General features: G+C 38.1%; 2 protein-coding genes across 13 annotated transcripts in view; both read left to right on the top strand.

The window, feature by feature from the left end:
- The window catches only part of Evi5 (ecotropic viral integration site 5), a 472,270-nt gene that overhangs the window by 6,425 nt on the left and 439,884 nt on the right, over positions 1–25,961 (top strand). For 2 of the 11 annotated variants that reach the window (XR_013080156.1, XR_013080158.1), the window contains exons 2-11: positions 2,349–2,582; positions 3,618–3,881; positions 4,364–4,628; positions 4,749–5,111; positions 5,294–5,971; positions 6,044–6,526; positions 6,625–6,723; positions 11,167–11,322; positions 13,194–13,302; positions 13,381–16,683. Coding sequence is in view for 3 of the 11 variants with exons in the window: in XM_076771246.1 (XP_076627361.1) it covers positions 1,033–1,097; positions 2,349–2,582; positions 3,618–3,881; positions 4,364–4,628; positions 4,749–5,111; positions 5,294–5,971; positions 6,044–6,526; positions 6,625–6,723; positions 11,167–11,322; positions 13,194–13,238 (2,652 nt within the window). In the remaining 8 variants the exon portion in view is untranslated. Of the gene's footprint in view, positions 1–205; positions 246–833; positions 1,098–2,348; positions 2,583–3,617; positions 3,882–4,363; positions 4,629–4,748; positions 5,112–5,293; positions 5,972–6,043; positions 6,527–6,624; positions 6,724–9,338; positions 9,407–11,166; positions 11,323–13,193; positions 16,684–25,961 lie in introns of those variants that run through there. The other 9 variants (XR_013080152.1, XR_013080157.1, XR_013080154.1 and 6 more) reach the window with 9 other exon arrangements.
- The window catches only part of Fax (failed axon connections), a 30,301-nt gene continuing 22,289 nt past the window's right edge, over positions 17,950–25,961 (top strand). Inside the window, exon 1 of one of the 2 annotated variants that reach the window (XM_076770162.1) lies at positions 17,950–18,590. In XM_076770162.1, the coding sequence (XP_076626277.1) occupies positions 18,249–18,590 (342 nt within the window). In that variant the 5' untranslated portion in view covers positions 17,950–18,248. The remainder of the gene's footprint in view (positions 18,591–25,961) is intronic. The other variant, XM_076770163.1, reaches the window with a different exon arrangement.

The raw sequence follows: 25,961 nt of genomic DNA, 5'->3' as shown, positions 1-25,961 counted from the left end.
ATATTTGTTTTGCATAAATTACAAGTATATTTCCCTGTCGAGCATGATGGACGACTAAGATTTGCAACGATGTATTTGCATAGACAAAGTATCGTTTTTTAAAATACATTTCTTAAAAAATATAATTGTTTCGTTCGATAACGGTGCACGTGGACGTTTTTTTCAGCAGAACCATGTATCCTTCTAGTCGTTTTAAAAGCCCCAGTACTTGGCCTAGTTTTTAAATCCCGTCTGTACGTCTGTTCGTGAGTAGAAATAATAAAATACTCGATCATATATTCTGCGATTATGTAATTACGCGCGTAACGCTGTTTTCAATCGACTCCCGCGGATTATTAAGCGTTATCGTTCGCGTGTGGATGTTCGTACGCGCTTTAAATTCCACGGCGTCGCAGAGTATGCGCCGAGAAACGTGAATTATCCTATCTCGTGGCCAGAGCATTGCCACCGAGTGTTTCGCGCTTGTACTCGTTCGCCTGCTCTTTCGTTGGCTAATTCATTCGCACGCGCTAATTGCCTGGCTTTCTTCTCGACCTTTCGTCGTTTGTTGCGCGACTCCGTCGGACCGAAACGACGATCGAAAATTGAAAATCTCGTACGCTCCGTGTCTGTGCAAATACTTGGAATGGAAATTAAAAAAACAATTGTTTAACACGGTGATCGCGACACTAGATCGACATGACTCGTTTCCAATAATAATCTATTTCTTGAAATGTTTTATTACTCTTATTGACGCGCATGATCACTTTTATAAGATTTTTTCCCCCGATTTCTCTACACGTAGAGAACAATTATCGACTGTTTACCAAACGCAAAAATTGAAAATGATGTTTGTAGAGGAGGTCAGCGTCGAGATGTGTCCGTACCTCGAACCCGAAATAGCTTCGCGGAAAATCGTTGGAGAATTGTATACCGCAACGAACGACCGCGGTTCGCGGAAAAATCGAAAGTAATCGCTGGGAGAGCGAGACGGCCGTACCTGGACAGTTTTCGGATCGCGAGTTTCTTAAGCGAGGAACAAAAAATTCCCCGATGGTTCTTCGTGGTCTGTTGGCACCGGCGGCGGCGCGATGGGCACGAAATAAAACGTCGAAAAGGTAGACTTTAACGCGTTAACGCGTACCGTGCGTACCTCGAAACGCAAGAAAATCGAAAGAAATCGATCGCTAGGACAAATTGTAAATCAAGCACTATACGATTGTCTGGAAACAAAACGTTGATATCGTTGAAAGTTTCACGAATTTGGTTCGGCAGCCAACGCGTTAATTGAAGTTTAACGAACTTCGAACAGCATTAAGAGCGAAAGGGGAGAGAGAGGTCTATAATGAACCGTTCAACGGAACCTTCGCGTGGGGAATCGTAGGGGTTGAAAAGCTCGCGAGTTCGAGCTTTAATTGGGCTTCGATGGGCCTTCGACGCCACTCGAACCTATTAATATTTTGCATAAATAATCATTCGTTCATTAACGAATCGATGGCGGTTACATGATATCGAGTTTGTAAACGCAACGCTGGTAAAAGTAATTACTCGGTGAAATTTTTTTATCGGGTGAAGCGCATTAAAGTCGAGGACCCCGATTCGTTTATTGTGTGTAACTTTCTTATTATTCGCCTCTCAGTAAATATTAAAATTATATTGTAGTTTTAGAACAAATAAATTCGAAACGGTTCGATGCATGGGACGAAGACAAATTTTATTCATATCTTCCGGGCAGACACACATTGTGTATTTGTTTAAGATTACGGTTCTAGGAACTCGGTGCACTGTTATAGTGTTTAGGTTGCGCCAAAAAAGTTTGTTTAGACTGTCTCGATAAATAAATCTTACGTATCCTGCTATCTCTATATGAATAATAAATCTTTTTTGAAGTAAACGATATTTAGAATTTCATTTTTGTTTTTTTTATTTCGTCGAGTCCTCAGAAGGGAAAAATGTCAATGGCTTTTGAGAAAACAGCTGGTAACGCTTTGGTTGGACCGCATAGTATATGATAAAAGTATAGTTATTAAATTGTACCGAGTAGCTTATCTGCAATCATAAGATTCATATAGTAGCGTCTATACTCTTCAAGGTTGGCGAACACTGACATAAGATATTGAAGAGGCAGAAGGAATATAGACACGCGAACGTTATCATTGATCTTTTCCGTTGTATAGAGAATAATTTAATTGGCATAGAAGAAGTGGTCGTTTGTGATTATACATTTTACTTTCCACTGTAATGTACTTGCGAGTCAGAGAAAGTAACGAAACGTACACGAATATACGAGGATCTGTAACATGGAAAAAAATCAACAGATTATTTTGTGCTCGCGAATGATCTACAACTATGAATTCTTTTTTTTACAGGGGTCAAGAGAGTCAGGTAGCTGGTCAATTAGGATTATCGCGTTATGGACCGCAGGTGATGAGCGTGTTGTGTTTATGCACCTCAGTACATCAGACCGCTCAAAACAACAACCAGACTAGCAAAATACTTCAGAGCTCGCCGCCAGTTTCATCCGAGGAAGAGAGTATAAACTCGTCGCAGGAAATACCCACCGACGAGCTGGCTCTATTAGCTAAGCTGGAGGAAGCCAATAGGTGAATTAATCCTACTGACCAACGTTTACAATCGTCGTTGCATGTGCAAATGAACTACGCTTTAAATATATTAGTGCTTCGTTATTGTATTACGTGTACCACATGGCTCAAATTAATTAGGAGATCGCCAGGTCAACCGAACAAGGCTATACAGGTTGTAATTTGCACGAGTTTCATGCAAATTAACTATCCAGAAATGGTCCTTCAAGAGATATTTGTTTGCGATATTGCAATACACAAGGAGACATCTAATTACTTTGAGCACTATATTTTTATATTAAATTGTCAGTCCTGCTTATTTTTTTGTACGTATTCGTAGCTATAGGTATAACAAAAGGACCATGAGCTGTTCCATCAGAGATTTTTATGATATTTAGTAACGAAAAACATCATCAAAATCTCTGTTGGGACAACTGTAGATTCCCCTTGTAAGGTAGACAATGTTAACCCACACATCTGAGGAAAACTATACAGAGTCTTACAATATACAATTATATCTATATTAGCTGTTAGTTGTCTTCAAGACATTAGTATAATATTGGGTTGTAACATATGAAGATAGTCCTGTGAAGATCGTATATGTAGACAAAACTTTTATTTGCTTCTAATTAATTTGAATCGTTGCGGAGTTTCATTGTTGTAGAATGTTAATTTTATCGCGAGAAAGACAAAATTCTATATAGCATAACAATGTTTAGTCGTATGTTTAAAAGTGAATGACCTCAGATATAGGATCCATTATATTCACCATAGTCAGCAGATTTATATTGCATCGATTTTAACCACTCGCGGAAACGAAAAATTATAATACACGCCTTTTTAGTGATCATTGTGATTCAAAGCCTAGTAACTAGTTGAAGAAATGTCTTTATTTGTGCACCGTATATCTTATTTTGTTAAGAAAACGAAGTGCTTTTATCTCGATATATAGAAAACAAACATCTCATATGTTACAAATCAACAGTTTTGTAATACAGACAGCGATTGGATTAAGTTGAAGGAAGTGTCTCAAGAGTTTGGTGTAATCAATAACAGGCTTATCGAATCGGATGCAAAGTCGTTGAACTCGCTCCAAAGCAATCACAGTAGGAAAGGTTCCGACACATCTCAGGTGTCGGTGGCGTCGGGGGGCAGCGGAGGGAACGGCGATGCTGCGCCCCGACGCCACAATGCAGCTGATGGTGAAGAAAATACATGGACCCTGTGGGGTCATATCGTCGCTGATTGGGATTATCATTGGAAGAAGAGGAAAGAGTTCGTCAAAGAATTAGTACGTCAAGGAATACCTCACCATTTTAGGTAATAAATATTTCCGAGGGCTTCTCGAGTTAACTTGCAACACGGGAAGACTTTAAAGCAGCAGTTTCCGGTTTCCGGTTTCTTTTTTGAGAGATGTACACTTAGAAAAGAAAAAGAAGTTTTAAGGAAGGAGAGGACACTTTGTTCTTCTGTTATTTGGAACATTATAACATGAAGATTACCACTACAACTGTGAATAAATATTTGCAATTAAACAATTAAATTTCCCAATAGTGTAACATGGCAACATTGTAGTTTATACAAAGCAATACACCCCTGAAGAAGTTAAAACGAAACAAAAAAAATATCCTTTTAAATTGTTAAAGACTGATGATTAATAGAAACAGATATTGAAGTCAACATTTGCTCCACCTAAGAGTCGCGTCCTCTATTTTAGAAAAACACTTCTTTAAAGTCTTCTTAATTGTTCGGATTGAGAAACGAGTTCCAAGCGAAGCACTGATTCACGTTCATTATTGCAGAGGTATTGTTTGGCAACTACTATGTGGTGCTCACGACTCTCCTGTTAAAAAGCAATTTGCCGAATATATCAAAGCCACGTCCGCATGCGAAAGGATAATCAGAAGGGATATAGCCAGAACGTATCCTGAGCATGATTTCTTTAAGGAGAAAGACGGGCTTGGTCAGGAGAGTTTGTTTAACGTTATGAAAGCGTATAGCCTTCACGATCGTGAAGTGGGATACTGTCAAGGTTCGGGATTTATTGTAGGATTGCTCCTTATGCAGGTACACTTTATTATTTCACATGAGAAAGGGATATCGAATGATCAAGAAACATTTAAGAAATCGGTCCTGGTTACGTTGAACACTGTACAGTATTAAATAGGTATCAATCTATTGTTACAGCAAATGCCAGAAGAAGAAGCTTTCGCTGTACTGGTAGCGCTTATGCAAGAATATCGTTTGCGAGACATGTTCAAGCCAAGTATGGCTGAATTAGGGGTGTGCATGTATCAGCTAGAACATTTAGTTGCTGACACGCATCCCGAGTTACACGCTCATTTTACGGCTCAAGGTTTTCACACCTCAATGTACGCATCGTCTTGGTTTCTTACGCTTTTCACCACAGCGCTGAGCCTTCCGCTGGCCTGCCGCATTTTTGACGTATTTCTGTCCGAAGGCATGGAAATTATTTTCAAAGTTGCGCTGGCCATGTTACACTTAGGCAAGGAAGACTTACTGAGCTTGGACATGGAAGGCATGTTGAAGGTAATGTTCATCATCCACACATATGTCGTAACCATTAATAGATCCTATTATTGTATCGGCTTTCAAAGAACCGTCCGGCATTGCAAAATCAAAAACTTTAAAGAAACAATGTTTTCCCACACGCGGGTTTACGTTGGATTTTATATCGGTCTAATAATATTTATTAGTTCTTTTCAATACAGTTTTTCCAGAAACAGCTACCCGGAAAAGCTGAAAAAGACCCCGATGGCCTCATGAATCTTGCTTATGGCATGAAAATCAATCCAAGAAGAATGAAGAAACTAGAGAAAGATTATACCGTATTAAAAATGAAAGAGCAAGAGGAAATGGTAGAGCTTCGTAGACTTAGGGCGGAAAATAGGTTACTTAGACAAAGAACTGAACTGCTCGAGGCTGAGTCCGCGGAACTGGCGGATAGATTAGTTAGGGGTCAAGTTTCTCGCGCGGAGGAAGAGGAAACTGCTTTCGTTGTACAAAGGGAACTAGCAGCACTTCGACATACGCATCTCGAAACTAGCCATCAGTTAGAGCAGGCTCATGAAGAATTAAGATCCCTGTCAGTCCTGTTAGAGGAGAACGTAACATCGAAACAATCGTCTCTGGATGAAATTCTGTCAAAGCAAGAAGCGTTGTCGCAGAAAGAAGAGATGATACAGTGTTTGCAAGAGGAATTGGTTAGGGTTCGATTACACGAGGCAGAGAACGATGCAACGATAAGGGAACTTAGAGCAAGAATACAAGAATTAGAGGAAGATAAAAAAACGTTACGCGAAACCACGCCAGATAATTCCGTCGCTCACTTGCAAGAAGAATTAATCGCCGTTAAACTCCGAGAGGCGGAAGCTAACCTTTCCTTAAAGGTAAGTTTTTCTATCACGCGTCTGCAAAAAAAAAAAAGAATACTCGCTGTATTAACACGTACAATTTACTAGGATTTGCGGCAAAGAGTGGTGGAATTGAGTTCTGCCTGGCAAAGGCACTTACAAGAGCATCGTTCCGCTCAGACAGCACCTGCAAGTGATTCCACGCCGAAGAAGCTTCTATTTTGGGAAAACAGGGGCCACGAAGTGCAGAAATTCGAAGAAGATTTAATGACTACTAGGATTCGAGAGATGGAAGCTTTGACCGAAGTAAAGGAGCTTAGACTTAAAGTTATGGAGCTTGAAACTCAAGTGCAGGTCGCCACGAATCAGCTCCGTCGGCAAGACGAAGGAGGCAAACAAGTTAAAGAAGAATTGGAAGCTGCCTTAGACAGAGAGAAGGAGCTTACTGCCAAATTGCGGGAGCAACAACACAAGTATTCTGACCTGGAGTCAAAGATGAAAGACGAAGCTATGATGGCCAGGATACGTGACGCTGAACACGCGCAGCAAGTTGCGGAACTCACGCAAAAGATATCCCTTCTCAAGTTAAAAGTACTATTCTTCATTATCCATGGAATCTTTTCTAATGCCAGCATGCAGTTGCTCGCCTACGAAACGCTGAAATCACTAACTACTCTTATTTGTTACAGAATGAGGAGATGCATGCGGAGGGTGAACTTAGGAATAATTTAGACGACAGTGAGAGAGTAAGAGAATTACAGGATAAAGTTGCTGAACTGAAAGCTGAGGTATGTGGAAACTCTAAAGCTCGTTTAAGCTGCATTAATGAAAGCATTGATTTAAAAAATTGCAGTAAGGGGTGAATGGAGGGAATAATTACTGAAAAACAAATAAGCTTTGATTTTCTCGGAGTAAAGGAATCATTCGATGTCTTGTGTTTTTGTACGTACTAATAATTAGTTATCCAAGATAATTATCGGACAGTCTTAAATTTTTTAAAAACGAAATATTGTTCAGTTTTTGTTTAATTCATATTAACCTTAAAAAGCCATTAGCGTTATTCATAGTAGACGTTCTAGTATTGCAAGTTAATTATTTAAGAATGCTTTCAATTATGCACAAGTGTAATTATTTTCATATATGTTTTTAATTGTTGACGATCCTGATTAAGTTTCTTCCATTAAAATTGAAATTCATATCTTTGTTTAGTGTTTCACAACATTATATACGTATTAAGTACAAAGTATTGTCGATAGAAGTAATGGCGGTAGGTTATAAAGACGTAGAGTTATGATCATTTCACAATAGCAATATTGAATCTGCTATTGGGCTGCAATTTAGTAAATTCCGAAGCTTGTAGATTAACGAGATTTTCGTACATTTGGGAATAGAAGTAATTCCAGTTGATAGCTCATTCTATATAGCTAGGATCTTGATTTATTATTTGAATTCCTGCATATTCATACGACTCATAAACGATTATCCACATAATTTATATACTATTCTTGCAGTCTACACGGACACATTTAACGTAACTTGATTTTTAATATTTTCGTAGGGTACATATCGATAACATTTTAGGATTATATTTAGGATTTACGATCGTGATAGTTCACATTTATTTGTGGCTAATTTGTACATTCTGCTGTGTAATATAAAGTTTTCCTCATCGTGTTTATACATATATCTGTGATATTGCACCTGATATTTTTATGACACTGTTTTGTGAAGTACTTATGATTTATGAACACTTGTTTATTTCTCATCGTGAAGGTCATATGCTATTGGAGACAGGGCAATTTTCTTGTTGTTTTTGTTGCATCATTAATTCACGTGTTACCAAGGATTAAGTCTTTAATGTGTTACTAAAATATGTTTTTTTAACTAACTTCCCTAAAACCTCTTAACTAAAAAGTATGTTAAAAAAAAAAATATGTACATAATATGTATTGTTATTTTTGTTCTATTTGTGTTTATTGGGTGCGCACAATTACAACTATCGTAATTACATGTAAATTATGTGAAAATGTAATTTACGCTTCTGTATTAATGTGACTCACAAAACTGTTACGCACAAATTGCACCTCTTACTGCAATGTAATGCTGTCACGCTGACGAACGGTACTTTTCTTTTAATTAAAATGAACGCTATATAAAAAATTTCGTGTTGAGAAAAAAGAAATTGAAGATTTTTATCAGTATTTAAATGAAATTTATTTTTCGATTTCGATACTAAGATAAATATTTTATTAGATTTTCATTATTAATAAGTTAACAAAATACAACACTAACCGATACAGTACATATTTTGAATGTTTGTTATTAACAATTAACTGTTCTAGTGCCAAACAAAACACAACCTTCTCACTTGTCATATAGACAAATAACTTATTCCTGCAGAGGTACCTGTACACATTAAGAATTCATCGCGTTTCATCATCTCCAATATATTCTCAATTGTTTTTATTCGCTCATAAACTTTTCGTGCTCATGTAATTTGTATAAATTATAATTCACGTAAAAAAAAGTTGTTTACATATCAGAGCTTCGACAATAGGATGCATTCACAGCTTGTTATGTCTATGCTGCAATGCAATATAAATTATAATTGTCAAATCGCTTTATACTTAACGTTGATCGTGATTATGGTACCCGCTCATTTAATATTATTTTTGCACTGGTGGAGATGTGCTAATAATCATCATTATTTTAAGTATAAAAAACCGTATATCTTTGAGGGAACTAATATTAGCAATGTCGTTTTGAACAAAATATTTGTCTTTTTCTTTTAATTCATTATACATTGAAAATTTGCAGTAAATCTTCCATTTTCGATATGGTACCAAGATTCATTGTTTGAAATACTTCTTTAATTAGTGATTATTTTTTAATGTAATTGCCAAATTTTCAATGTCTTGGCATCAACATTCAAACTGTTCTACATGGACACATATTAAAATCATTTTATGATAAGTCAAGCTCGCTATTTATTATACTGATTGTGCTTTAATAACATTTTATTAGACATTGAGAGTTAGCACAGCACGGAGTAACAACTAATTCAAATTTCACGAATGGAATAATAATCTAATTCAACTTCTACACAAAGGAAAGAACCAGGAGATTATTCTAAGAAAATACACCTTCAAAGATATTATTCATTTGATTGAATCTTTTATGTGTATAAGCTACTCAGAAAAAATTGTATTGTAATATATCATTGAACAAAGCACTGCACAAGCAGAATTAGAAGAAAGAAATGACAATGCAGTGATACCTGAACTTAATTGTAATTACAAATGGAATTCTTATTGTGTGAAGGTACCAGACACTAACACAATGAAACTAATGGTTTTTTTTGTAAAACTAACCCTCTATTGCTGTGTTATCTCTGTCTCCCTAGTTCCCTACGCCAATCACCAGCCCGGACACTGAGCCTTGGCGTTGGCTCGAGTAAGTCTTTACCCATCTGTAAGCATTATTTTTATCCATTTCATATACGTAGCATGACGTTAATGTGAAATTTACAAATGAAACGTTTTTCCTGTGTGTAGTTTCATGTATTGTTTAATAGTATGGTCATCGTTATTATTCAATAATTGTTCATAAATTCTCTGACGTAATATCTCGAATAACTTGAACTTCGACTTTAAAGAACGTTTAGAAAAGCTTGCCCTTGCACTCGAACATAAATTTTTAATCAGAATTTATTGTATTTTGTACATTATACTTCGTGTCTTGTTATTTTCGCAAGATAAAGATATTTTCTTCATGTACGATATGTAAATAGAATTTCACGTATGTGCACGTAGAAGTGCACTCGATGGAATTGCAGGAAAAATTCATGAACACGATATGTGCTAACGATTCGTCAGTGTTAAGCTTCTCAATGGAAGATTGAAATTAGTACATGCTATATTACAGTACGGGACACTATTTAAAGAAAAATGTGAAACGAACGATAATCTTGTCCCGTGCTATAGCTACTCTTCTTACGCTAACACATCATAACATGTGTAACGATACACTGGTTGAATTTCCTCATCACGTATGATGTATGCTTTGCAGTTTTAATTGCTACGTGCTTTGCAATTATTGTACATATTGCTTTATTTAATTTCATTTCGTTTCGTCCTGTTCTTTTATTATAGGTTAGAATTGAAACTTATTACTGTACAAAGGAACGAGATACGCATTTTAACACATTGCTTACTAATGAAACGAACTTTCTAAGCAAAGTTACATGGTAATCAATGTGTTAGTGCATATTATGAATTATAATCTTCGGTATAACATTCTGATGAATATTTTCTATGCAGAAACGATACTGTAATTGGCATAAGAACAGTTTAGTAATCGTTTTAGAACCGACATAGAACCGTTTCAGAATCGATATAGAAATGTGTACATCGGTTATGGTTACGGTTGTACAGAGCCGATATAATAACGGTTCCGTACAACCATAACCATAATCAGTATGCAACAGAACCTTTTTTATTCGTAACTGTTACACTATCATTTCGGTTCTAATAACTGTTTTCAATCTTTGTTAGTAGGAGAAATATTTAGAATATCTTGTTTGTTTAAGCATTCTCTTTTTCTTTTATATAGAACTTATAGATAAAGCATAATCAAATATGAAAGTATGATTTGGTTTAACATATTAATGAACGTATAACTATGGTTTAATTTTGCATTCCTTTTTCCAAAATAACTAGTTGTTATTTGCATTTATCCGAAAAGCCATCGAATCGTTACAGAAATAGAACTCTGTGATTTTGCTCTTTGCTGCGTATTGCTAGATTTTAGGTTAAAATGCATGACATTCGCTTCGTTCGTTTCGCTACATATTTCAAGGCATATTATTTCGTTCGATATTAAACAATAAGTTTAATAAATTTCATAAACATCATCTATTGAAATTGTATTCAGCTGTGTACATATAACGTGAAAATAATTTTCGATCCAGTTGTTTCATTATTTATTTCATGATTCTCACTGTTAATAATTGAACGAACTATACTAATTAGAATGTACTATACAAAATTGCTATACAAATTACGAAGTAGTTGAATTGTACAGATTTCGATCTTGTTTTCAGAGACGGCAGCATAAAGTGTACTTTTTTTTAAAAAATTCAACAGCGACACAGAGAGTGTACCAGAACTTTCCAGGAACGATCGTTTCGTTCGATTCAACAAATATTATTGTGTATTATATGTGTGTCACAGGTCATGAGGCTAGAAAGTTGGAAGCAACGTTGGACGGGCCATGGTGGCCAAAACGTAAGAACCTTCAGTGTTGACACTGAAAGCGAACTAGACGAGCGGGATCTCAGAATTTGTTTACAGGATCATATCAACGCAACCACGCCAAACTCACCAGAGGTATAGAATTCCACGTATACAAGACATTAGGCAGCTAATTATCGTTAAACACAAGTACTCCATTGTCAGATCCAAAGTGGATCCTTTTGTTCATAACCAATGCTTTCGCCGTAGAAAGAATGACGAGTACGCACATAGAATATAAATCGAAAAAAGAAAAAACATATAGAGAATAATTATTATTATTGTTTTTTAGTTACGTGTATTACCACTAGCTCGTGATGTATTAACAGCATTTAGCGATTAACTAGGTGTAATCTGGTGGTCATTAATAGCGCAATATAAAATTGTCGACCGAGTCGATTTTTTTATTTTAATCAGGCTTCGAAGTGTTCACAAATAACTTTTAACGTTTCGAGGCACGGAATAGCGTCCAGAATATTCTACATTAGGATCCATGAAATTAGGACAAAGGCATTTTAATCGTTATTTACTACTGTCTCTGTTTTAACAGGTCAGTGTTCATCGCAATCAACGATAGTGGGTTTCACTTCGAAGTCTGATTACGATCGACGAACTCTATAGATTAGTATAACTATATGACACATACAACAGTTTTTATACGTATTACGCATTCTGTGTATTTTTTGTAATTTAAACCAAATGTAATTCCATTTAAGGAATTGTATATTGAATAGAGGTGAAGTCCGTCGACGGGGAAATCTACGATTTTCGTAGTCGTCTTTTACCAGTAAAGAGAAAACGCGTTTTTCCTCCTGAAACGACGGAATCTACGTAGAGTCTCGTTTAACGAATTGTAGCAGCGTATTGCTTCGGTTAGAATTTCGCGAAAAAAAAGAGAGAAAAAAATAGAAAAAAAAGAGAAACATATACGCTACGTCTGAATTAATCCGCAGTATTCTTCTTGTGTATTTATGCGTCCGAGAAATAAACGCGACGTTGATTTCAATACTCCGAGTCGACAGAACTTGCGCACAAAATCACAAGATATTTATTATCATTTGAATTATAATGCATGCTCGTGTGAGTGATAAATAGTAGACAAGATTAATCGTAGCGAACAAAATTAAAACAATAATTTTTATTTTCTATCTCTAGTTTTAGCTTCTTGTTAGAAAATTAGCTTTATTTACAGCATAAGTTATTAGAACGAGATACATATGTGTGATTTGATGTTGGATAATAACATTGTATTTTATGAACAAGTTTATAGTGACGATTATTAGATTAATTACATACGTTAATTTAATATTAATTATAGAAACTTCTATTAATGTATTCTATGAATATAAATCGTAATTAACGTTTCTGCTTTACAGAGGAATGGGGAACAACGTTTAGTTAAATAATATAATGAAGGATAGACAAACTTCAAATGCAAATCACTAGAATGTTGTTCATAAACTACGTCTATTTTATTCAACATGAAGGGGGTATTCTACTGTAATCTTTTGATAATTTTTTAACAAGAAACACACATATTTATTGATATTTAATGAAATATTACTACGTAGTAAAAAAAAGTCTTATGGTTTCCATAGTTTCAGCTATTCTACGCATTAGATTCTTTCAAAGGTCGTAGTATAAATAATACAATGGAATACTTGCTTGAGTTACACATGTGATGTTCATATATTTATTCGAATGGATCATTCTACTAATTTGTACCACGATTAAAACTAATTTCCTGACAGGAATCCAAAGATAGCTATTGAAACGTTGAATCATTGTTTTTGTCTTGTTTGTTAGCTACTTCTTTTTTTACTATTTACCAAATATTTACCGTTTGAACAAAGTGAACGTAAAGAAAAGATCGTTTCGGCGATTAAGAGAGAACTTCTAATTGGATCTAGCAGCTCCTGAGCGGTGGGGGTGAAGCGGTGTTCTTTAAATAAATTTACTAATTGCAGATTATTGAAACCGAAACCGAACGAGATAATCGGGAGTACTTGTAAAAGTTAATACCCGGATAGCTCGTTCCTTATAGCGACTTCCTAGGACGTGATAATTACTTCCAACGTAAGTAGTTGCGCAGATCAACATCACTGCTTTGTTCTCGACTTTTATTTTTGTTTCTTCTTAATTTTTTGTTTCCAGCTTACTTGAACCCTTAACGATCCACCTCTTGATTCTACTGTTGCATTCGTGGCGATTGTATTTGAATATACAATGCGTTAAAAATTACACTAACCGAAATGTATTTGCTTTTACGATAAGACGAACCGATGGCCGATAAGGAATGTTTTTTTTTTTATCGTCTGGGGCGATAAGCGCTAATTTCCGAACGCTTTGCGTTCGTTTTTTATTACCTTTGTTCGAGTGTAATCGGAGCACCGTTTATTTCGCAAAGAGATACCTGGAGATTCATCTTTCGATGATGAGTTGCGATACGTATTCTCGATAAATAGTGCAAATAGGTAAATTTTATCTATGATGAATTTTGTTAACTAATTTTTTTTTATACGTATATTGCTTTCAAGCGATTTTTTTTTTTTTTTTTTTGTTTATTTATAAAAGAGAGTATTTGCGAGGAAGAGTCATTTATCGTTATCGTACGAAGGTATCGTACAATTCGTAGAAAATATAAAAGTAATAATTTGTCCCGTAATGTTTATAAAAATATTCAAGAAAGCAATATTTAATTATATGTGAAATCTGTAAATGTGTATTTAATATCGACTGTAATTACGAATCGTGAGTGTTCTAGGTTTAAATTGTTTTATGTGTAACGCGTGTTTTTTTTCTTTTTGCTTACAGATAACAATTACGTTCGATACTCTTTTTACCAATCGGTAAGAATTAATCAACAATTTATAATATCCGTTTAAATACGTTTCTGTCGTTGGATCGCGGTTACAGTTGTTTATTTATATTTTTATTTCTTATTTTTCAAGACACATAGCAAGATTATTTATGGTAACTTGTGTCTCACGTGAAATATTCTCACGTAACGTTGGAACGTTAAGGGTTGCACGCGTTTACAGTGTTCTCGCTTTGGCCTAAATTGTATCTGTACACTTTTATTTTGTCACGTACAATTGGCATACACGCGCGAATATAAACGATCGCTATCGAGAAAAACGCATTTTCGCACCAATCACGCGAAAGTTTTTACGGAGGAGTGAACTTTTCCGCTTTCGTGCACGTACGATCAAGGAAAAAAAAAGCATGTACCCTTTGCAAAGTAGTGGGATAAACCCTTTTCATTGGGATAAAACGAGAAAAATTGTTTCGTTAAAGGGAAGTTCCGAAAAAAAAGATTAAATCGTCGCTTTTTCGGTCGACTGTTCTGGAAAAGTATTTTCCTACAAACCAAAAGTTTCTTATGTTAGGTATTCTTATGGAAACCCTCTGATATAGTATTTCTGTATTAAATTTACAGTATTTTTCTGTTCGAATCAAATAAAAATCAAAATATTAATAAAACGCTTTATACAGAATTTCATAACGATCCTCGTGGAAGATTACTATTCCCGATCAGTCGACAAGAAAGTCGAAACACGTATAGCTTTTACACATTGTATGGAAAAAAAAAGTTTTTATATGTCGTTACGCAATAACTTACCCAATTTTGTGAACATAGAAATTACGCTAAGGCAACGCTTACTGGCACAAGCTAAATAATTACAACTAAGAGAGGCTTAGTTTCTAACCATTTTCAGATATTTCGGCAGCGATTGAACATGTTTTTCCGTCTATGCATAAGAAGAATAATGAAATAATTTCAATACTGTCTGATAATATACCTGCCTGGATTAAGTGCAATTTGTAACGACTAAAGAAATTATCTACGAAAAGTATCGAGAAATTGCTTCTTGTCGTTTCTGCGACTGTAGATGCACGATTATCACAAAATTAGGTATGTTTTCTCAAGGCGAATCGACGGGAAATTTAACACGGTCTATCGTACTTGATTTACAGTATGTATTTCGTTTAACAATTAACAAAAGAGTGATCGATGCATAAGGCAGAAGAGAAATAACAATTTGTTGCGTTTTACTTGAGAACCATCGAAGTGCAATCTTACGTATAGAAAACGCATGCTCCCCTACTAAAAATTGTGATATACGGGTATACGCCAGTATTTCTGATTTAAACAAGAAATGATATTGATTAACAAATACATTTAGGACACCTTGACCTATTGCAAATAAGACTTTTCCTTAATATGTGCTGAATTTCATTGTTCTTCGCGGACAATGATTAAAATAAATGCGAAGCAATTTGCGAAGAAACTGAAACTTATTAATATGGATCAATCGATCTCTTGTAACTTCGAATGTTTTAATTACGAGAAAAAAGTTTAGTACGGGGAACCATATAGTTTTAAAGTGATATTTTATCTTTCCTTTTTTTTTTTCTACAAAATATATTATGAATTATCAGACTCATTTGCATTTAACGAAACCATTCCAGAAGTGCATTCTCGCAGTTATTATTTATCAGAGTGGCAAATAACTTCCTAAGCTATTTTTAATCGTAAGAATATTTAAAAGACTTAATAAGATATTTGTATCTAATTAATTATAGTCATCTCCATGTTCAATCATACTTGGACAAATTTACACTAATTGATATACTTCATTACTAATTGTTACAATTTTATTTTTTAAGAATTAGACTTTTTTGCATTTTATTCTGTTAAAAATAATCCTTGGAATTATTTTTCTAGAAGATTTTGCTTTACAGGCTTTTATAACAATTGTTTTTTTGGTCACTGAAAAGAAAAACAATCGCTTGATTCCATTAGCGCTTCGTATTGATTATACCACGGTTCATGGCATAACTTTTTATTTGAAACAATTTTTAACTCCCGTAATTTGTGTATGTATTAACATCGATGGTCCGAAAACTATTAAAGTTCAAAGTTGCCCGGGAATTTGTTGGCCACCTCCTGTCACGAAGTATGTAGTAGCACTTGATATCGATATTGTTTGTTTCGTCTCCGACAATTGTCGTTTTCAGTCGAAAGAAGTAGTTAATCGTTTAGACGTACGAAACTTTTTTCTTAACACGAAAGTATGCAAGCCCACGAGTATATTGTATTACATTGTTTGCCCCTTTCTACGCATTTCTATTTTAAGAAACTACCGCCAAACTCTTAAGGCAGATTCGTTTAAAGACTTTTCAAAGCAACGATGGTATATCTGAATATTTCAGTATCTTGTTATTCGAATCATTTCGAAGTAACTATACATATTGTATGTACGCGTTCGGCGCATTTATTATATTCCAAGCGTAAGAATTCGTAGACAGATTATTTGTTAGCGATTTCTGATTGTTGTATACAAGATTTTTCGACGGATAACGCGCACACTATGGACAACGATATAAATTTGTCATGAACATTGTGGGGAATATTATAACATCAGGAGTAAATAAATTTTTATTCACTTTTAAGGCATTTATCTTCTTCCCGTGTGTGAGAGAGCAAAATCGAAATATTTCATACGATTAAATGTACGTGCAATCATACGTATTTTCATTCATTTTTTTAATTCGTTTTCTCGAAATGACATGTATCATAAACAATGAGACACCAAGATGTTCATACGTAGTGAAAAGATAATGCTCTCGAATGACGATTTCTTAAGCAAATATTATGTCCTTTTGGTATCTCCGCAGAATGTAAATATTCTATTCTTATCGTAATCTCCGCAGAATTATTGACATTTCTGAAGAGGACATTACAATGTACTTCGTCACTTTCATTCGAAGAAGATAGCTTTGAGAATGTGACTCATAATATTTATAACGAACCATAAATATGTAAGACGTAGAAATGGAATATAAATAATACACGGTATTCATGACATTTATTGTTTTTTTCGTTGTCTTTTTACGCCTATCGCTAAATCCCGAGCAAAGCATAGCCCGCACGAAAGTGTAATCCCTCTTACAGACTTAATCTTGGAACGATATTCCAAAGGAGCAACAAGAACGGAAAGGACGAAAAGTTGGAGGAAGCGAGACCGTGTAACGTAAAGACAAAAGTAAAGAACGGGACTATCGAGTGATTCGGGGAGAGTTTGCGCCCATGGGCGGCGCAAGTTGCAGCAGGTAGTTTTCCAAATGGAGTCCATCGGCTAGAGAGTGGAAAAAAGTAATCCGTGAAAAGGGGTTCGTTGTTACGCCGGTCTGGTGCGACGTTGCCAATATGGCACGAGTGAGTGAGAAGAGCAGCTGGCCGGGTTGTCCAGTACCGAAACTAGGATGTCATAGGGCCCCGTCTATGGAGCTTTCACGCAGGGGCGTCATAATCAAAATTTATACACATTCTAAATGTCTAAGCAACAGCATCGAAACATGAATTATTCGTGAAAGTAATATTCGACGTTATACGAACGCCGAAAACAATACTGCCAGTAGCAGACTGCATTTTACGTTAATAGACGTTACAAAACTGAACAAATTTTAATAACAAAATGGTCACTATGAGATCTTTTGTACTTCGCCCCGGGGTACCTAAATACATAGTTGCGAGTTTGTCGGCCCTCTTGAGGTGGCGGTGGCGGCAGTGTTGCCAGGCGAGACTAACCACGACGAAGTGGAAGGACCCCGGTTATGGGGGTTCGTGGGAGGAAAAGGGAGAGCAAATGGGAATAAGAGGGAGAAAGAAAAGCAGAACCATAGACAGAGAGAACGAGCGGCACGCGGACCGGGCAGGGGTGGTGGACCAATTAAATATGGCGACGGCAGTGGGGTGTGGCGCTTGCGCATGCGCAAAGTTGCATTCGACTGGGGGGACAGGAGCTGCGAACAGAACGGGGCAACGTCGAGAAGGAACCGGCCGGCGAGTAGAGGGATCAACGAGTACCCGGCGTACGTTTGTGTGGTGCGCGCTGTCTTCGAGATAGGCTCCCAGTGTCGCTCGAGAAGTTGTCCCTCGACGTTTGTTTGCTCGCACGAGGAAACGTTCTGTTTTTGACTGAAACCCGGTCGAGCCTGTGCAAAAAGTAGTCAAGATGACGATGGCAACGGAGACGGAGAACACCGGGCCGGAGAGCAAGGAGATTAAGGACGTGAAAGAGAAGGAGGCGCTGAAGAACGAGATGCCGCCGGACAATAAGCAAGAGGAGAAGGATGCGGCGAAAAAGGAAGAAAGTGAGAAAAAGGAGGAGATCGCCGACGCCGCGGCCGCTACGGCATCCTCTGCACCGACGAAGGCTATCAGCGTGCATAAGACCAACTACGAGAAGGACATTGTTTATCTGTATCAGTTCTCTCGAACGCCGCTTCTGCCCTCCCTCTCGGCTTATTGTCTCAAGGTGGAGACATGGTTGCGACTCAACGGCATCAAATACGAGGTAAGTCTTCGTTTATGGTTTCCATTTGCTCGCGGGGCGTACGAATTTTCAAACTCGTAGTAGGGAGAAAATGGGAGATCGATGTGTACAATGCTCCCGAGATTGTACCCTAGGCGTCGCGTTTCTTCCGGGTAACCGACCGCGTCCCTTTAGCTATATGTTACCATATAACTTCTAATCAAAATCTAGTCTTCCCGCTATGCCAAGAATCAGGCATACGCGATCCTATCGAGTCTCCGAGCGTGATATATTCAAAGAAAGGCACAGAAGGTGGATCCTTTGCCGATTATTTCAAAATGGCGACTCTTGTCAACCTTTGTGCGCCCGGAGTAATGTTTAAATGCGCTTCCAACGTCGCCTCGAGTTGCTTTACGTTACTTGGTATGCGAATAAAATTTCGTTTCGATCGCGGATTCGCTTTACGATAGTATCGACCTCTCGTCCTCGCACGACGAAAGATTTTCACGGGAATTTTAATATACCTTCTGGTACGATATCGATTTCTGTTAAACTGCATGTTTTTGAATCGTGGCAGTATGGTATGCATGAATGTTTTCTATTTTCAGTTTATCGTTTGCGAACGTATTCGTAATTGTAATTAGACTATAATTATACCTGTGCATCTCATTTTTCTCGTTGCATACGCTCGTATCGGTAGCTTATCACAAATTTTAGACGCAAATATTTATAGAAACGTGGTGTTTACATCCGTGGTTTTTAGACAAGCGGTGATAACGTACCCACGGTTCTTTTGATGGGGCGAAGCTTAAGCGCGTAATCGCTCACACATAATAGCTAAACATGCTCGTATCTCAGCCTATTATGCGATATGTGGGCTCTCAACAATAATCCCGGACACATCAAACCTGTTACGCTTTCTCCTGTAGCCGTAACGGATTTTACCGAAACATCGATACGTAGATCGTATTCGTAATTACTGTCGGGTAGGACGTTATTATCACGTTGATTTCGTAAAAAGAAAATGGATAAGAAATTGACAGATTTTTCTTCGCGATGGCGGCGAATTTTGTAGCGTTAAATTTGATATCCGGTCGGAACGCCGTGAGCAAAGGCGCCCGGATGACGGGCACGCGATCGAAAAGCATGAAAATACATTTTCTCGCGAAAGAGGTGAAAGGCCCGGCGGCGGCACGCATTCCTACGGACTTTTAAAACGGGTTCCCAGTGGTGTCGCGTGGGGAGCGAGCAAGGGAAGCCCATTGGAGGGTTTCCAAGTTGAACAGAGCAAAATGCCCTCGTGAGCCTTGATCCTGCGCGTTCCGTTTTTGGGGGGATGGAAGGACGTACAGACCCCTACGGGCTTCAGACACACCGGGACTCGCTCGACGGGATTCACGCGTCAACCGAGAGTTGGCGTTCAGCTTAACCATGTGCTGCTGCTGGCTCGGGAAACAATGCCTCTCAATCGATATCGCGACGAAAAATGAACGCGCCTCTATGCGACAGAAAGGATCATTTACCCTTCTCCCTTCGTGAGAAATTGGCGTCGTTAGTGGTATTTTTAGTGACACGGCGCCACTCGTACGTTCCGCGAATGCTATTATTCTTTTCTGCGAGATACATGTACTTTTCTTTGCTTTACGAGACGCCACGGCCAATCGTATTTCTTCACGGCCGTTTACGCGCCTTTTCGCATCCATTTATTTATACATTTCCGAGCGAAGAGACGATATTCGACGCGAAAAAACATCGCGAGTCTTTATTACGAAATTCGTAGAACAAAGCGGTACGACCGATAATGTTATTATGCAAATACGTCTTTTTTATTGCGGTAAATGCAGTACAATACGATAACGAGGAAATAAAAAGAGACCATTGCACGTTAGTTAGAGTTACAGTTATGGTTTGAAAGACTAGATTACGGTCAAGTGCGAACTCATTTTTAATGTAAAATGAGATCAAATTTTTTATGGAGCATACGGAATACTCATAAATTCAGTTTCCTACGAATATTTCAACAAAGGAAATGCTCGCCAGTGCACAGCCCTACCGTGAGCCTCCCCCAACTACAAATTTGGGGAAAGTTGCTCAGCTCGTTGACCAACAACGGCAACTTTCTCCAACGTCCTCGAATGACGTCTTCGCTCCGACGTGACACGCACCCCCTTTCAAGGGCATGCTTACAAGGATGCTTGGAAGGGAGGAAACTGCATCGGAGTTGTTCCAACATTCGAACCACAAAACATCATTCTCGCTACATTCTAAAACATCAAACATCTTACTTAAGTGTGCAGTAAACATTAGAAAACTGAAATCAAATCTCACAAAACTCTTTTATCTTCCATCCGGAATATTTATTATCGGAATACGCGAGCTAAAAATAAGATTAATATTACAAGGAAATTGGAATGAATGGAATTTATTCCCATGGTGGTCTCCGCAATTTTTTCAACATTTTCGGGAACCTCTCGACCAACCGTCACTAGCGGCGTTCTTTTTCATCTGGCCGCCTCTTTGTCGTGGGTTCTTCCCAACGACATCTGTTGAACATAACGCTTTTCCCCCGACAGGGAACCAGATAATATTTGTAGAGGGTTCGAAAAACAGATTTTGGGAGCCTGATATTTTCTACCTAATTTTCTCTGTCTGCATGTTAGTTTTCGATCGCGCGACAGTTATAGCGTTCAGCTGTGACGGTTAATACGTATAACCATCTGTAGAAACAGTAAAAATTTTTTATCTAGATAACAATTTCGAGTAAAGAATATAAAAGACGTGCATTCGTTACTCTTCGAATAGCAATGAAAAATTTTCTCGTCTCTAATTATGCTTGTATTCTAGGAGAATCCTTGCTTTTTACTTTGGATCGTTTTTTCGATGGTTCTCATAAATTTGGGTCCTCCGTTGTCTTCGCTTTTCAGTCTTCGGGGGCTGTTAATGCTTCTTCGGTTATTTTTAGACATCCCCACGGGACGATTGCACTTTATGTAATTTATCAGTTGCGATTGTCAAGTGTTACCGACGCCCCCACTTCCGGTACCCGCTTCTGGATTCCTCGTTCGTAGCTTCGAATAAGTATATACCCCTAAACGATCGTGAAACTAATTTCTTCGTTCGACGTACATTTTTAATGTGTTTTCTATGGAGTCACAGAAATGTAAAGCATAATGTACTTGTAATCTAAGTTTGGAATATATATTTGCATTGTCAATTAATACAAGGCCAGTGAACGTAATTATTCTTTAAGCGATGAACTTACGAGATGAAAAGTGAACGTACTCTGCGTAGCGTCCCATTTAAGGGGGAATCGATTTTTTAATCGCTCGAAGAAATAGCGTGTCGTGCAATAGTATCATTTTGCGTATCGGTACGTTGTTTCGCGACGTTGAGCACGGTTAAAGGATGCTATTTACAGGATGGAAAGATCGAAAAATCTTTCCTTTGTTCTCGTGCAAACGACGGTGCGAATCGAGCGGTCTCGAACGATTATAGATTGTATTCCCATATAAAGAATCGTGGTAAACTCTTTCGTAATGAGCGCTGGTTCCGATAGTAAAACGGCAGAACTGGAACAAAAGAGGTCACAGGTAATACGGAGGAAGTCCCTATTGAACTAATCATTACTAAGATAGGTATAAATAACACGCGGAGTGGCCCGAATCAATTGATCGACTTGACCAATTTTGCTTCGGAACAAACGGTGAACGTAATTTCCAAGAAATGCTTTCCATCGTTGTGTCCAAATTCATCGCTATTCGCCTCGTTTTATCTCCATCTGTTTCGCATACGAGACGTTTATTTCCACGAGAAACCATTCTAACGTTCCTCGACGAGAAGGCCAGGGCAGCGAATAAAATTCTTTCTCTATACTACGATACTTGAAATGTTTGCAAATGTTGTTCATTCGAAAAAATTGTTTGCAAAATTTCGATACACTTCGAACGACATATGCACGCCGAAAAAATAATCCGAATTAAACTACAAATGTTGCAATTACCGACAGCTTTCCAGGTCACGTTTCATTAAAATGTTCCGGCACTCGGCGTGTTAATTGTTAAAGGTGCGCGTTTTCTCTTTTCCGACGTTTAAGGTTAGCGATTCGTACATCGAAGAATATAAAAATGGGGTATTGTATTAGAAATTGAACACAGCGAACTGAGATACTGAGTTCTACTCGTTTATTCCTTTTATTTTCATTTCTTCGTTTACGCAAACACGGATAATGGAGGTTCCACTGTACTAGAATTCTAAACAAGGATTTTGCCGTTATCCGATGCAATTCTCGGGGAAAGAGTTTGTAACAGTTTTGCGGCTGAACCCGCATTTACCAACTACCTCGCTAATTTCTTCCGAGAGTGCTCGGTAGTCCTTGAAACGGTGCATAGTTTGCATACCATTACGAAACAAAGAGAAGGAAGACGGTCGCTTTCGAAGGTGAAGACGTCGGCGAACGAAGAACCGCCTAATAGATAAATGTGGGTTATGAAAAAATCTCAAACAAGAATTCTCTGTTTCACGTATATGCTTCTCACGCTTTCTTGGCAAGACGCCGCGCTTTTCGGCGCGAAAGTTTAGCGGGACACGGGAACTGGAGAAATTGTGCTAATTTATCAAATACTTCTCTCTTTTCCTCCTCGGTATTTTAAGAGGAACAGAGCATGCGATCGCGTTGTACTTTATTTTCGAGAGGATTATTATTTTGGGGCCCTAAAAGTTCTACCGAATTCCCAGCTCTCAATATTTTCTAACAGGGTAAAATAACACTAGAAGCAAACGTAGATTATATTTTTTATCTTTCTTAATGCGCGAGAAATGTTCGTTATCAAAATACGTTCGCTGCCAGATGAAAGCTGCATAATATTCTGCAAGATAAAAATTTTGATTTTACACCATTGTAAGCTACGTGTATTAAAATCTGTTTCGGTACTTATTTTCGTAACGTTGTTAAAATTCACAAATTCCATCCAAATTTGTTTTCCCCGACGTCTTAACTTGAGAATGAATATTTTTAGTATCATAGTGGTACATTCTGTCAGCCATGTATGGTTGACGTGGCAGTCAAAGTGTTAAATCCGCGGTCTGTATTTGCACGATGCACAAGTCGATCGAAAAGGAGAAGTATTCGATATTAACGAGGCCATCGACGAGGTAGTTTTTGGCGAACGAAACCGGAGAAGGGGGAAATTAGTTGTCGTAGAGCGCGCGTACGTGGCGCGCATGCCCTCACGAAGTTCGTCGGTTGAGCCATTTGTGCCCCGGGACAATTGATTGTTTCCGACGTTTCTCCAGCACGCTAAACTCGTTTCCGGTCCGATTTACTCGCGACCGGTATCCGCGATACATACCGAACACGAAAACTCGACTACGAAAGCGATACGTTATAATTGCATCGCTCGCGAACACGTAGAGGGTTGAGAAAGGGGGGCGGCTGGTTCGGTGGAGGGGGGGATTACATTTGCACTTTTGCAATAACCAACCGGGCTCGTACGAGGATCTCTCGGTGCTCCATCGAGCATAAGTATTATACTTTCATGACGGCGTAATGAGAGAAAGCAGATCTCGTTGCAGAAAACGCTGGTAAATTCGATCGAGGTCGCGCCGCATCTCTCTCGCTTGGCACAACCTTGCGCCGCGTCCTATCGAAAATCAAATTGAAGGGGAATTACGAAATTTCTATATACGATAGAATCCAAATGTAATTGTGAATTATACGTGGGTTCGAGTCAAAGTAACTAATATATTTATTCAGCGCGTGACGATGGGCCATTTCATTTTTCCAAGCACAACAGGCGTTTCGAAAGCGCAGCCAAAAGTCACGTTTGGCGGCATTCCAACGCTGACACGCATTACAGATGCTTGCGAATCGTACGAACCACGTACACGCGCACCAGGACGACTCGGGTACAGTTTATTTATTAATAATATAGCGGACGGAAGGTTTTTTTCTGCTGTTCTGGTAGAGAACGTTAGGCTGCACAAGTATTATATAGGCGAAAGTAGTCGTTAACGTGTCAGTTTTCGAGTTATTAACGAAAAACGGATGCGAGCGATCGGTCCGACCGTCGACGCGTGAAATTTTCTATCGCTTACGATAATAAACGATTTCGAATATTTTAGTATTTCTGTTTTACAAATAACGTTAAATAAGCCATAAATTGTGCGAAAACGACTGCATGGCTGACCAGGAATGATTAGAAGTCGTCGAGCGCAAAGCATGGAAGAGAACGTTGGAATTCTTTCTCGGAAGACGTTTTAAAAGAAATAATCTAAACTTTCCCGGTTATGGCTTGGGTTGGGTCGGGATTTAACGAGCCGTGGAATGGGCTGAGTCACGGGGTTCGAGAACGTAGTTCGCAATGGAAAACAAAGTGTTGGCATTCAGGTTGAGGGAACCGGCCACGGACACCTTTTGCGATATTTATTATCTATTCGTTTCAACTGTTCTTGATTAGGCTATCATTGCAGTTCAGTTAAGTAACTAAATTGTATGATTGATCGGTCGTTCGAATCGTTGAGCCTATTTAGATACCATAAATCATGGAACTGACCTTCGTGCTTGCAGAAGCAACGATGGTCACCATTCATTGAAAGTACACCCTTTCGAGCCCCGCCATTGCGATCAATTGTTACTAAAAATAGTACCGAGGGAAAAAAACTTTGAATCGATGAAACTTCTGAAACGCCGATAGTAGGGAAAGTTACCGTTGATCCTGGCTTTGTATGGTGACTCAAGTGTAAAATAATTTATTTAAAAGAATTTGACGTGTAGCGAGGAATTTAACTTGTTTTTATCCTAGAACGTGCATAGGATATTGGGCATAGTGGACAGTATTAACGGCGGCAATCAACTTGAGTAATCGACGGGCAAAGTTATTTCATGTCCGCGATAATTTCACAATATTATCCACCTCCATTAGTTCCAATTGGCAAGCGTGTTAATTCAGCAATTATATCAGGCTATAGTACGTGAAATTGCGTTAATAAGACTTTCATTCTGGATACCACGGTTGGCCTACTGCGACGCTGATCGGCCAGCGAAACGCTGGTAGGGGGAAATGCGCGGCTACTTCACGCTTGAGGCAGGTCGGGCTCTTTAAATCACCGGAAATGTGCAGGTAGAGAAGATGTGGGTAAACCGTGTATCCCCCCCTATCTACCTCTGTTGTCGTCGTTGCCTTTTAAAACAGTTTCGTAGAAGGTACCCCACCGAAAACCCCTGTATACGTGTAACGGTACACCTTGGAAAATTAGTCGTGGGAATTTCCAAATGGGTTCGCCATGGGAGGTCAGAAATTTCGACAACAGTTATTGCTTCCGATGCTATTAGCCGTTCAAACTTACAACCAGGGGTCGAATGAAGCAGTAAACATTTATAACTAAAATTATTTAGTTTGATATAATTGTATTACC

This window comes from Colletes latitarsis, chromosome 8 (assembly GCF_051014445.1).
Source record: "Colletes latitarsis isolate SP2378_abdomen chromosome 8, iyColLati1, whole genome shotgun sequence".
In the NCBI taxonomy this organism is placed as follows: domain Eukaryota; kingdom Metazoa; phylum Arthropoda; class Insecta; order Hymenoptera; family Colletidae; genus Colletes; species Colletes latitarsis.
Note: the sequence above shows the minus strand (reverse complement) of the source record. Positions and strands in the feature narration are given on the sequence as shown.